At 34.4% G+C, this 13,442-nt stretch overlaps 1 protein-coding gene and 1 pseudogene across 1 annotated transcript; both read right to left on the bottom strand.

Moving 5' to 3' along the window:
• Positions 1 to 3,520: 3,520 nt before the first annotated feature.
• LOC129302873 (uncharacterized acetyltransferase At3g50280-like) lies at positions 3,521 to 4,900 on the bottom strand (annotated as a pseudogene).
• A 1,185-nt stretch (positions 4,901 to 6,085) lies between these two features.
• On the bottom strand, positions 6,086 to 10,045 carry LOC129302872 (polyadenylate-binding protein 2-like). The gene is made up of 9 exons (XM_054941750.1): positions 9,429 to 10,045; positions 8,916 to 9,034; positions 8,160 to 8,816; positions 7,980 to 8,057; positions 7,805 to 7,894; positions 7,548 to 7,685; positions 7,017 to 7,193; positions 6,729 to 6,929; positions 6,086 to 6,611 (listed from the first exon to the last, which is right to left on the bottom strand). The coding sequence occupies exons 1-9, from the start codon at positions 9,676 to 9,678 to the stop codon at positions 6,372 to 6,374; spliced, it is 1,950 nt and encodes a 649-aa protein (XP_054797725.1). The 5' UTR covers positions 9,679 to 10,045; the 3' UTR covers positions 6,086 to 6,371.
• Between the last annotated feature and the right edge of the window lie 3,397 nt (positions 10,046 to 13,442).

The raw sequence follows: 13,442 nt of genomic DNA, 5'->3' as shown, positions 1-13,442 counted from the left end.
CTGCTATAAAGTCCTGTACTTTTTTTTATATTTTAAATTTTTAAATTTTTTTTAGTGTTTTAAATTCCTTTAAATCTCTACACTTTATTTTTTTTAGGAATGACAGAACATTAAAAAATAAAAAAATATAAAAATTTATAATAAAATGCTAGCAAAGTGTAAGGACTTAAAATTGTATTTTTCATTATTCATTCATTCATGTACTAGGCACGTTTACTTTTTTTTTTTTTTTTTTAAGTTTCATCGGTGTTAACGACCTTCATTGGGCGCTAGAAGTACAGTAGATGATGATTGATGATCATAGGCTCTTAATTATGCTACACTCAAAAATTATAAGGCCCATTCTCACAACCCAACCCAAATAAAGACCCACGAGTGCCTGCCCCCTGTGCCAGCCCATCGCCCATCGTGTTTGGTTATGGCTAGACGACGACGGTTACTTGAGCCCCGAACCATCGCCCATGCAGTTACATTCATAGCAGTCGGATTGAACCCTCGATGGTGATACCTTTTAGAAGTGTTCATGGAACGAGGCGGAACATGGAATGGCCCCAAAAAAAAATCAAGATTAAATTTTAATTCTGTATTTCATTCCATCTCGAAAGTCATCCTGTTCTGTTAAGAGTCAGAACGGGACCGGGACAAAATCGGGACATCATGTCGTCTCGATAAATGGAATAATATCAAAAAAAGATTTGGATAATAACATTTATTAAAATTTTAAATCATATAATTTATTGAGTTTTAAATTTAAACAACACAAGCACATAAATAACAATAATTTAAAATTAATTATTGAATTATATTAGTCACAACTACATATTATAATAACAAATACAGGTGATCTTTATGTTATAAGATTAGCAACAACAGGTAAGTCAAATACAACATCAAATTATTATTTTTCTACTTTAGTGAAGATGTACTAAGCTAATTACTCTTCTAAAAATAAGCAAGAAATATGTTATAAATAAAAGTTATTCAATATATATATATAAAAATAAATTATATTAATATAATTAATATATTATAAAGAAAGATATCGCCATGTTTACTCCATGCCATTAAAATTATCAATATAAAAAAACTTTACTTTTAAATAAGAATTGTAAGTATTAAAATTATAATTGATATAATTAATATAAATATAAATTATATTAATATAATTAATATATTTAAAATAAAAACTAATATATATGATATTCGGGACGGGACGGGACGTCCGATGGTAATCCTATGTCTCGTCCCGTCCCGAACTCCTTTCCTGTCCGATCCCATAAAGTCCCGTCTCGATTATTTTCAGGTTGGGACAAGATCCGTCCTGATATGATCGAGATGATACGGGGTCAATTGAGATGGGTCCAAACTGAACACCCCCAATACCCTTTACTTTATTAATTGGGTAGTCGGATTGAGTCCTAAACCAAGTTCAGTTTCTTATTAAGAATTCATTAGACTTCAATTAAAAAAATTAATTATCAAAAAACAATATTGTTTGTATAAATTTTTCAAAATTAACTTTGATAAAATTAGGGATTGGATTTCTAAATGAAACAAAATTAACCTTCTTCCAAATGAAAGTTTTGAAAAAATTAAGGTGTTTTAATAAAAATTTCCAAAACTGCAATTTTGGGGTCAAAATTGATTTTCAAAATACATCCAAGTAGACCATGATTTTGGAAAATTGGTTTTAGTGCAATGCTCATCACTTGATGAGCAATTTGAACCATCCAAATTAAAAATTTGAACAGTTTAAATTTTAAAATTTTACTTTTTATATTTATTATAAAAAATTATAAAATTTTAGTAAATTTATTTTATTATTATTTTGAATAATATATATTAAATTTGTATAAACTAAATATTCAGATGTATTTTGAATTATTTCAATTTAATAATAAACATTTCTAGAATTTTTATAAATTTTTATTTTATTAAATAAAATACTAAAAAATAAACATAACGATGATCTTCAAACTGGCACTTTAAAAAGACTAAGAAAAAGTTGCAACTTAAAAATTTTAAATTCAAACTATCTAAAGTGTATATAGATAGTTTATTAGACCATTTAGATTAAATTTGTATCGTCCAATTGATGATTAGATAGATTTATTAAAAATTTATAATTTTTTATAATAAATATAAAATAAAATTCTATAATCTAGGCCTCCAAATTGTTCACCACATGATGAGCACCAAAACTGAATCCACATCAGTGTCCTTGAACTCCCTCTTAGATTCACCGTGAAAAAAAAGGGAGAATGACAATTAAGGACCTGTTAAGAACATTAATTTCAATTACGGACCGTGAAATTTTGAAATTTCTGTTAAGGATCATGGTCCTTAATTGTGATAAAAAAATATAATTTTTGAAATGGGATTCACTAATGTGATTTGAGAATTTACTAACCCAACTTGAAAAAATTAGTAATGTATATTGTGAAAACATGAAACCCCACTTGAAAATGAAATGTTTAACAAAAAATGCCATTTAAAAATTCACTAACTAAATTTGAAAAAAATTTTTAACGTATATTGTGAAAAAATAAAACCTCACTTGAAAATCATTAATAAAAAGTAACTTGTCTAAATTAGTGTTTTTTATTAAACAATCAATTTTCAAGTGGAGTTTCATGTTTTCACAATATAAGTTAGAAATTTTTTCAAGTCAAGTTAATGAATTTTCAAATGACATTTTTTGTTAAACATTTCATTTCCAAGTGAGGTTTCATGTTTTCACAATATACATTACAAATTTTCTCAAATTGAATTAGTGAATTCCCAAGTGGCAATAATGAATTCCACCTCACAAACTATATTTTTTTTATCACAATTAAGGACCATGATCCTTAACTGAAATTTCAAAATTTTACGGTCCATAATTGAGATTAATATTCTTAACAGGTCCTTAATTGTCATTCTTTAAAAAAAAAAACCAATAAAGAGAGAACTAATACCAGTATGCTTGTCTCATCTTATACCTCATAACATTCTTAATTACTAATTGGAAACCTGAGAATGCATTTGTTATTCAAACTGATTCATCACAACAGACACGAGTTTAACACAAACGTATATGTTTCTCAACTCGAGAGTTTTAATTTTTTTTTTAAATAATATCTTTACCAAATCCAGCGGCTTCTCTCTATCATCAGGAAATTGACGATTGACACTGCTAAATTAATTTAAACAATTTTTTTAAAGACAATTATTTTAAGATCTTCACAATACAATTAAACATTACAAGATTTATTGTCACCAGATGTTATAATATTTAATTAATTGTGTTAGAGAATGCGTAGGTGCCATCCTCCATTTATTTATGCAAAGCGTGTGTGTTAGAGAAGACTTAGAGTTGAGACCACATATTATTATTTTAAGAAAATGGGTTTCGGTGGGAATGGCACCGAGCGGCGTGCTCTCTCTTTTATTTAGAGTTATAGACTATTTGAAATTTGATTGATTCTTCCAAGACTTGCACAAACGAAAAGCATTCAAAATAAATTAAAATTGTCAAAAATTATTATTTTAATCTGTCGACTTGATTCCTTGTTTGGATCCGAATAAACATTTTATAGAGAATTGATGAATTCGTGATCGGATTCGAGAGCCGTCATCAACTCCGGGGGAAGACAGATTTCCAGGTCTATGCTTCCCCCTCCTTCACGTCCAGGATATGACGTCACCTTGCCATTAAACTTGTTTGCGTATCGACTTCGAACACCCACCGCTTTCCCCATTCCAAATTCATTCCCATACATGTCGAATCTTGGTGAGCTCCCCATCATCACGCTGTACGGCTCACAGTACCGACCCAGTTGAAACACGATCGGGCTCTCCAACCACTTCGTTACAAAACCACGCACTACTCTGTCGTCGTGGTTCGCAACGGCCGCATGTATCTTCCACGCTGCCCATCCAAGGTCGTGCTCTAGCAACTCCCCCGACGTCGTTTCCGCTGTTATCGCGTGGATCGAGTTCCCGAAGTACTCCTGCGGCAGAGGAGGGTCCATTCTTGATCTGTTATTTGCCGCCAACTTACAGCTTGTTCCCTTATCACCGGGGAGACTCCGCGCCCGTGTTATGCACCTCCATGCGAGTGCCGATAATGATTGGAAGGACGATATCTTGGTGGTGTTGGACTCTTGGTTGGCCTTTGCTTTCAGTTTCGCAACAGACTCTGCCGTGAAATGGAATATTCTCTCTCTCAGAGGCGGTGCTTCGAATCTGCTTATGAACTCGTTGTGATGTCTGAAGGGAAGATTGATGAGGCCCTCTGGGAACCAACGATTGTGAACCGGCGGGTGTGAGATGGGAATAGAAACATCATCACTGTTATATTTATCACCTTCCAGTGCTCGAAAGATTTTGGCCCACGCGTTGAAGAATCTCTAATAGGAAGTGCCGTCGGCGAGGCAATGGTTCACGGAACAACCGATGAAAACGCCGTCTACCAATTCGGTGACCTGAACGGACAGCAAAGGTAAGGTGTGACCGTCGTGGTTGACCGCCCTGTCATGGTCAAAGAAGGACTGGACAACGGAGGGGACATCGACGGGGGAGAGGATGTCGGAGACGGTCATGTCAAGAGTGGCGCAGATAAATCTTGCTCCCTGGCTGTTGCGGCAATCAACGAAGACGGAGTAGGAGGGAAGAGGTGTGGTGACTAGACGGCCGGCGAGGGGATAGAAATGTAGGAGGGCGAGAGAAAGGGAGTGCTTGAGGCGGCGGAGAAGAGTGTCGATGACATGAGGATGATTGGGAGGAGAAGGCTTGAGGAAGAGGAGGCCTTTCTGGATGTAGTGACCAGATAGCAGATGATGGGGTCAGGGTGATTGAGAGGAAGGGGTGGCTTGATGAAGCATTCTGAGATTCGTCGGACGGAAGGGTGAGAATTCATGTCTAGTTGGGTGTTGATCAATGTCTGAGTTATAACTCTCAAGCAGCAAAACGCAGTCCACCCAACTTGGCTCTATGTATATAATAATGGTGAAGACCTGGACCATACCATATCCTTTTTCTTTTTTTAATTTACAAGGATTTCTACCAAAATAAATTCACAAGGATGCCCCTTTGCTGCATGATGCTTGATCAGTAACTGTAAGTTGCTGATCGGATCATGGCTGGGACATCAATCCTAGATAACACAACAATGGTCAAAGATGGAGGCTGACTTTTTTTGAATGGCTTCCTTTGATTTACCATGCTGGAACCCTGGAATGACCCAACTCGGCCGCCTTTTAAAACCATAGTTAAAAAAAAAAATGAAAGAAAGAAAGAAAACTTTACTCTTTAAAAATGTTTTTATAATACAATTTTTTTTTATTTTATTAATAGTCTGTATTCTGAAAACTGTTCGTACATTTCAATTTTTTATGGATTTTTATGTAAAATAATTATAACTTTATAAGATATTAAATAAGAATGAAATTTTGATCCAATCATGATCAGAGGAAAAGAGAAGGAAGGGGAAAAAAGTTCATCTCTTATCTACGCAAAAGAAATGCATCATAAGCTACTGAAGTTTGAAAATTGATTTTAGCACGGGAGAAAAAATTTGAAAACAAACTAAATACATCATCGAAGATAGTCTAAAGTAAGCTACTCTCGCAGACTTTATTTCTTGAGAAATTGAATAACTTGTTTTATAATCTCTACAAATTTTATAGTACTTACCGACGTAGAAACTTTTATTTATTTCTTTTTACCGGAACAGTATAAACTCTAACTACAATGAAAACAAGTTACTATTTGTATGACTCAAAAAAAATTAGTATTGAAAAAAATAAGAGGGAAACTGATGTCAGCACGAACTTTCGGTAAAAATACGGAGCCTGACATGCAGTTTAAGTGAGAGGAGCTTGGCTAACTCGTGAAGAATGTGGTGGGCATAAATTTCTCAATTTAATGTTTGAAAAAACTGAAAAATCACAACCTTAAGTTTAGCTAACAAAGTTTCTGGAATAATATTCCTTCCCCGGGGAACATCATGTACTTTGCCCCACGCGGAGAAACAAAAAGCTATCCCAAACCAAGGGTGTATCAAAAAGACCGAAAAAAATAACAAACCAAACCAATCTAAAGATAGGAACAAAAGATCAAAACTCCATCTGAAAGAATTACCGTCAAATCGAGCAAAACAATCCTGTAGAACTACATTGCAATAAAAGGCTAAAAGCAAACTCGACCAAATAAATAAACTAAAGGATCCCGCAAATGAAACTAAGCCTAACCAATAAATAGAATACTCCATAGTTAAGAACAAAACATAGCTTCCCTATGCATTGACTGACATCAATGTCTAGGAAAAGGTTGGAGCAGTCGCAAGTAACCAGACTGCATAGATTGCAATCAATCGACCTCACAAACTCTTAAGAAACTAGATTATCATTAAGAGAGAGCGAAGCCAGTTGATCGGTTGGGCTGCTACCTTGCTGAGCAACATTTCTCAAAACGTCCATGGCCTCGGCAACTTTAGCCTTGAGAGCTTCTGGTGATTCAATAAGATGCAACACCTCAGGCTGGTCCATCTCCAAAAGCATGCCTGTTACCTTAGCTGCTGCATCATGCTCCAGCTGTTCTACTAGGGGGTATAAAGCTTCACCCAGCATCTACACAAACATTCGTGAGATGGAGTCAGCATGACAGAAATTCATCATCCAGTGCAAATAAAAGCAAAACAAGGGGCTTAATTAAAATGCAAAAAGTTAGAAGAAAACAAGACTTACGGTCCTCTGCTGTTCAGGTGGCGCATTAGCGAGGGCCGTTGCCAATGCCTGCCTGGGCAATGGTTGGCCTGCAGCATCCCGGATTGGTAAACCACTCATGTCATAAGGGGGAGAAAGCATTCCACCAGCTCCTCCTGGCATTGGAACATCTTGCATGCTGCGACCAGGAGGGTAACGATAGGCACGTCCTCTTGGAATCATCTAATTAAGGAACACAGAAAGTACCTAACTCATCAGTCATGCAGAATCACAAAGAAAAAATTACAAGCAAACAATGCAGGAACAAACCTGCTGCTGCATCAGTTGCATTGGTTGCTGGGATTGTTGCAAAGGACCTGCTGCACGGCGTCCACCAGAACGTGGGCCTTGTTGACCCTGCTGGACCATTGGAACAAAAAAGTTTGGCATTGCAGCACCACCAGGCCTCATCCCAGGAACAAGCTGCTGCTGATAACCAAACCCAGCCTGAATTGAGGTTCAGAAGGTTGATTACTTAAATAACTCAAAGCACACAACATATTTCAAATACAACAAAGGCAGACAATAGCAATCTTCAAGACAGCCTACATATGTAATAGATGCAGAAGGAATATACAATACTTCAATTACCCACACCTTTAGCCACTACTGTATGATTAAAATTTAAAAATTCAAAAGGTAAGCACAGTGTAATAAGGTGAAAACTATGGTAATAAAAAGAATAATGACTATCACATTGTTTTTGCACAAATTATTCAGAACTTCGAGACACATAATGACTATTACATTTTATTTGCATAAAGTTAAATCACAAGGCATATATAACTTGTGAAGAATTACTTGTGGAGGAATCATGGCAGGAGGTGCTTGCCCATACAAAAATTGTTGCCCAAGACCTGGAGCACCAGGAGGATACATTGGCATGCGAGGACCAACCGAAGGCATCAATTGAACAGGCCTCATTTGTGAGAATTGTGCCTGCAAGAAACAATTACTTGGGCTGGATAAACAAGAAATAACAAATAAAAATAATAGTTTTTTAAAAAACAAATTGAAACATGTACTTAGTTACACATAAATTTTTTTTACGTGAATACCTGTAATCTTGCTCTTCTGTCTTCTTTTCTTTGAGCATATGCAACATACAGAGGTTTACCCGCAACCATTTTACCATTCATCTCCGCAAGCTAGAAGAATAAACAGATATGTGAATGAATATACTAGTTCCTTGTTAAAAAGATATGAAATTGTCACAGAAAGATAATAACTTACAGCCCGAGAGGCTTCTTCAGGAGCCGAGAAGGCAACAAATCCTGATCCCCTACTTATTCCATTTGGTTCTCGCATAACCTGATATTTCAAGTCAAGAGAACTGCATTTATTAAAAACTTGCTGTGAAGACGATTTGATAGTTTGACCAAAAAATATACTGGGAGTATTGTATTTAGTTACCTTGCAGGATTTTACTGTACCAAATCCAGAGAACAGTTCCTTTAATTTCTCATCACTGATGTTATCATCCAAATTCTTGACATACAAGTTTGTGCCGTGATATTTGTCAAGTGCTTCCTTCATAACCTCCTCAAAACGTCCTTTCAACTCAAGCTCTCTTTCATATTTCTTTTGAGCTTTTCCAACATACCACTCCTTATTATCAAATTTCTTTCCATTAAGTGACTCAACAGCTTTGGCAGCATCATCTGCATTTTCAAAATTCACAAAACCAAAACATTTTGATTTACCATCTGCATCTCTCATTACCACAACACTAGTAATGGTACCATATTCTCCAAAAATTTTCTTCAAATCTTCATCCATCATTGACTCTGACAGGTTTTTCACATAGACATTATTAAATTTTTCCTTGTTAGAAAGACTTTCTCTATCTTCCTTTCGCAGAAAATGCCCTACGTAGACCTGTTTATCATTTAAAAGCATGCCATTTAACTTGTCAATGGCATTTTGTGCAGATTCTTCTTTGTCAAATTGAACAAACCCATAGCCTTTGGACTGGCCAGATGCATCTGTTGCTATCTTGCAAGAAAGAATATTTCCAAAAGCAGAAAAAGTATCATGTAAAGCCTTGTGGTCAATTGTCTTATCCAAATTCTGCACCACCGTTAGAACAGGAAATCGCATTATTAAAAAGAGATTAAAACAACTGACAGGAAAAATAGTACACCAAATGATCACCACTCGTAGAAGTACCTTGATAAATATATTGGCAGCACCACTCTTCCGACTGCTAGGATCCCGGTTGGAATACATAATCCTGATGGGCTTGTTGTTCAGCGGTGTGAAATTCAGTTCATCCACTGCTCTGGCCGCTGCAGATAAATATGACAACAAATAATAAGTAATCACTAACCCCTATCCATCGTTTCTCCTATCTGTGCAATTTTAGTAGTTGTGTGTGTGATAGAAGGGTGATTCCACAGTTACAAATAAGAACTAACAAAACAACCCACAATGCAAAGTTTATTAGCAACTACATATTATTCATAAGGAATCGCCTGCAAAAGTTTAAGACATGTGTCCACAACAAAGTTTCAACAATTCAGTGACTGCTGCTCTGAGGAAAATATTTCGGAGGTAAACAGAACGAAATACATCTCACGGATCAATAACCATATAGCTACAATTTTCGTTGGCAGGCGAGCACATAATATAACATTACAGTAAAGACTAATTAAAGCAAAATATAAAAGAGATACGACTGACCATCCTGAGTATTACTGTAATTGACATAACCATAACCAAGAGATCGACGGCTGGTGACGTCCCTGCATACTCGAACAGAAATAACTTGCCCCAACCGATTGAAGAGATCGTAGAGCTGAGAATCGGTCACGTCCAGGTCAAGATCCCCAACGTACAAGGATGCACCCGGGAATTGGTTCCCGGTAGGAGCCGGCGCTACACCATTGACAGCCGACAAGGGGTTCGGATGCTGCACCTGCATTTGCGCCATCTCGCACACAACAAAGAAGCCTCCGTCTATTCCTTCTAAACCTGCGCCTTTAAATTTGGTGTTTTGAGGTATTCAGGCCTACACCCCCCCTCTAGTTGAGGATGAAAAACTTTTAGAGAGGGAAAACGACAGTTACACAGTTTAAATCCTGAATAGATGATTATCAAAAGATACACACTGGTGATCTAACAAAGTGTCTATGACAGTTTATGGATTTTCTGCGTAAGTAACGATGAATAAAGATGAATAAAAAGGGATAAACCCGTCGGAGATCCGAACGGTGGCCGCGCAAAGAAAAACCAGAAACGGGAAGGTTTTTTTTTCTTTTTGGGAGGGCAGTCTCTACCTGCACCGCACCGGCCAATACGAAACAGTGTGAGTTTTATAGTGGCTTTTGGAAACCCTAGGTTAATTCCTAGAAGGATGAGGATTCGATTCAACGGCTCGGATCTAATAAAACCAAAGAGGACACGAAGTGGGGCCCGGGAAGAGAAATCAGATAATTCTCTCTTTTTTCTTAATATTCCGGAGAAATCTGATAATTCTTTTTCTCTTTTGATGATAAGGAGAAATCAGATCTGGTTAAAAATAATAATAAATCAGATAATTCTATCCTGGTGGTTTAATAGAGAATGTGCGACACGTGGCATGCTGACCACTTCTAAACAGACCAGTTTATGGCTTGAATTCTATCTCAGATATATTTCTTGAGAAATTTATTCCAAAAAAATATATTTTCAAAGAAAAAATTGTGGGCAGGAGCTGCGTTTTTTATGTCCCTTGTTAAAATTATAAATTATAAAATAATTAAAAAAAACTCCTCATGGTGTCTAAGGCTATTAAAATCAAATGTCAAAAGTAATCTTCAAAAACCAAAATTTAGCGTAGTTTGGTTGTTTGATTAGAAGCACCTAAGGTAGCCACGTTGGATGACGGAGTTTTTTAGGCAAACTGATGTGCCAGACTGATCTACGACGTGGCGAACATCATGGAAGACATGGAATTTGAGCGCATGCCTTGTGTGATGTCTGAAATTTTTTACCAACACACTGCAAACATTTAAAAAAAAATATTATCAAAATACTGCACCGTAAAAAACCCACATGCTATATTAAAAATTATTCGTATTGAGAACAAATTTATTATATAAAAAAATTATTCAGGTCAAGAATAATTTTATAATAAAAAATTATTTTTTTATTTAATGAAAAGTAAAATCATTTATTGAGTGAATGATTTTAACTTTTTTATTTATGTGACATTTTATTCATTGTTAATTGTGGAATTTTGCTTTTTTTCTTGTTTTACTTTCCTGCGTGATTCATTGAAGCATAAGATAAATAGTCACTTAATATTATTAATGCTCCTCCGGCTTTCGAATTTGACAGAACATCTGAGTGCATGCAATAATATTAAAATATACCCAACAATAAATCTAACATATTAGTAGTAATATTAGGTATGTGATAAGTTTTTTACCTTCTTCGACTAGTACCATCTTTTTTCTAATAATGTCTTATTGTTTATTTTAAGTTGACATAACGAAGAATTTATACCGGCTAATAATTAATTATCATTCAAAATGTTCTCATTACATTAATTATTGAGATATGGTTGCTCACGATCAATGCAACATCTTACTTGTAATGAAAGAATAACAATTTAACAGGAACCCTCAGTATACTCTATCAAGAGTTCAGTTGCCTCTTCTACAAATTTTTCAAGATATACTAAGCAAACAATGCGATAGCTATTTATCTACCCAACCATCAATTAAAAATGAAAATGTAGAAAAATAAGAGCCTCAAAATTTTAGTCAATTTCATTACATGCTAACCTATCATTATCATCACCCCCTTTCACCTCTCCCAATCCTATTCAATTTGAGCATCATTATGTACCACTCTCATCATCATCACTTTTCAACTCACCTACTCCTACTCAATGGTACTAGTGGAAAAGATAAAAAACTTACTACATACCTAGTATCACTACTAATACATTGGATTCACTATTAGGTATGTCTTTGATATCATTACAAGTACTCAGATGTTCTATTAGACCAATATTAGCCATCTATCCCATGCTTAAACGAATCATGCAGAAAAAGCAAAGCAAGAAGGGAAAGCAGATATCCTCATTGTTAACAATGAATTAAATATCATATCAATAAAAATGCTAAAATTGTTCACCTTTCATTTGTTAAAAAATAGTTTCCGATTATAAAATCATTCTTGGCTTGAATGATTTTTTCATACCCACAAACTCATTCCCAATATGAATGATTTTTAATATAGCATTTGAATAAATATTTTTCACAGTGCAGTATTTTATTAATATTTTTTTACTGTTTGCAGTATATTGATAAAAAAAATCAATATCCGCTCAAGGGCCCAAGGCAGGAGCTCTCGGTATCATCCCCCAACATGATGTTGTCTTATTGCATGGACCATGTGATCCTGAGACTAGAGAGTATTTTTTCGAACATGTTATCATCTTAAGAATGATATTTTATCATTTAGATTAAATAATATTTTCTAACGCTCTAATTTTATATTAAAAAAGTATTTCATGTACGCTTTCTAAATTTTAAACATTATTCTTTTAAAAAATTTCATCCCTTCTCTTATATTCTGTTTGGATAAAGAGAAAAACATGTGAGGAAAAAATGTAAAGGAAAAATATGAGAGAAAATATTTTTTTCCTTTTGGATGAGGAAAGAAAAATAGGAAAAAGGGAAGTATAAAAGAAAATAAGATGTGTGATGGATCATATTTTCTTCTCAAAATTTCTTTCCATCCGTGGAAAGATTTTGAGTTGTGTCTGCCGCTTTTCCCTATTGTTGTCTTCAAATACAAATTTACAGCTTGCATATATTATTTGTACAAGATTCATCGCCAACTCATCTTAGGAATTTTCTCTTCTTTTCATCAGCTAGCCTCTTTGTTTTCTTCAATTTCTGCAACTTACCTGATTCCATTCCATTGGCGGAGCAATATCAGCACCAAATCTGGGAGCGACTCGTCGCTTTTCTCCTTTTGTTGTTGAATTCTAATTTCGATTAAATGAGTTAATAATTTTTTTATTTTATATTATTATATTTGACTTTAGAAAATTATTCACTTTTAATTTTCAAATAGATTTTTTTACTAAATTATATGGTTCTAATATACTTTTACTAAATTATTTGGTTTTAAAATACAATGACGTGAAAATATATTTTTAATAAATAATTTGATGTTAAATTGTTTTCACGAAATTAATTTGAATATAATTTTTCCTCCAATTTATTGTTATGAATAAAATCATATGTATGTGTAAGTATGGACTAATTTAAACTGTGAAAATGTGAATAGCTCTTTTTTTTAAATAAAATTATATGAAATATAATATATTTTTATATAAAATAACAATCATGGTACTATTTGTTTATTTTCTTGTTTATATATTTTTTTATCAATTTTCTCTTTCATCTGTTTTAAAACTTTCTTTTTAATATAAAGCCATGAAAAACACATGCGACGGGAAATAAAAAGTAGGTCATGTCAGATTCCATGAAGGATCTGCAACCTGAAGGTGGATGGTTAAAAATAACAAGATCTAAATTTTCTTGGGAGACCTAGTGAGGGAGCATGTCAATGCGTCTATTAGTTTTCCTGAACATGTGATCAAAGGTAATGATTCAATCTTTCATGACAAAATCTCTAACTTTCTTGATAGTTTATAAAAGAAGGTGATTATCAGAGAAATTATGCTAAATAAGT

The sequence above is a fragment of the Prosopis cineraria genome, unplaced genomic scaffold, assembly GCF_029017545.1.
Source record: "Prosopis cineraria cultivar Desert tree isolate PC_DT_omini unplaced genomic scaffold, ASM2901754v1 PC2, whole genome shotgun sequence".
NCBI classification, from domain to species: domain Eukaryota; kingdom Viridiplantae; phylum Streptophyta; class Magnoliopsida; order Fabales; family Fabaceae; genus Prosopis; species Prosopis cineraria.
This window is presented reverse-complemented; position numbering and strand designations above follow the sequence as displayed.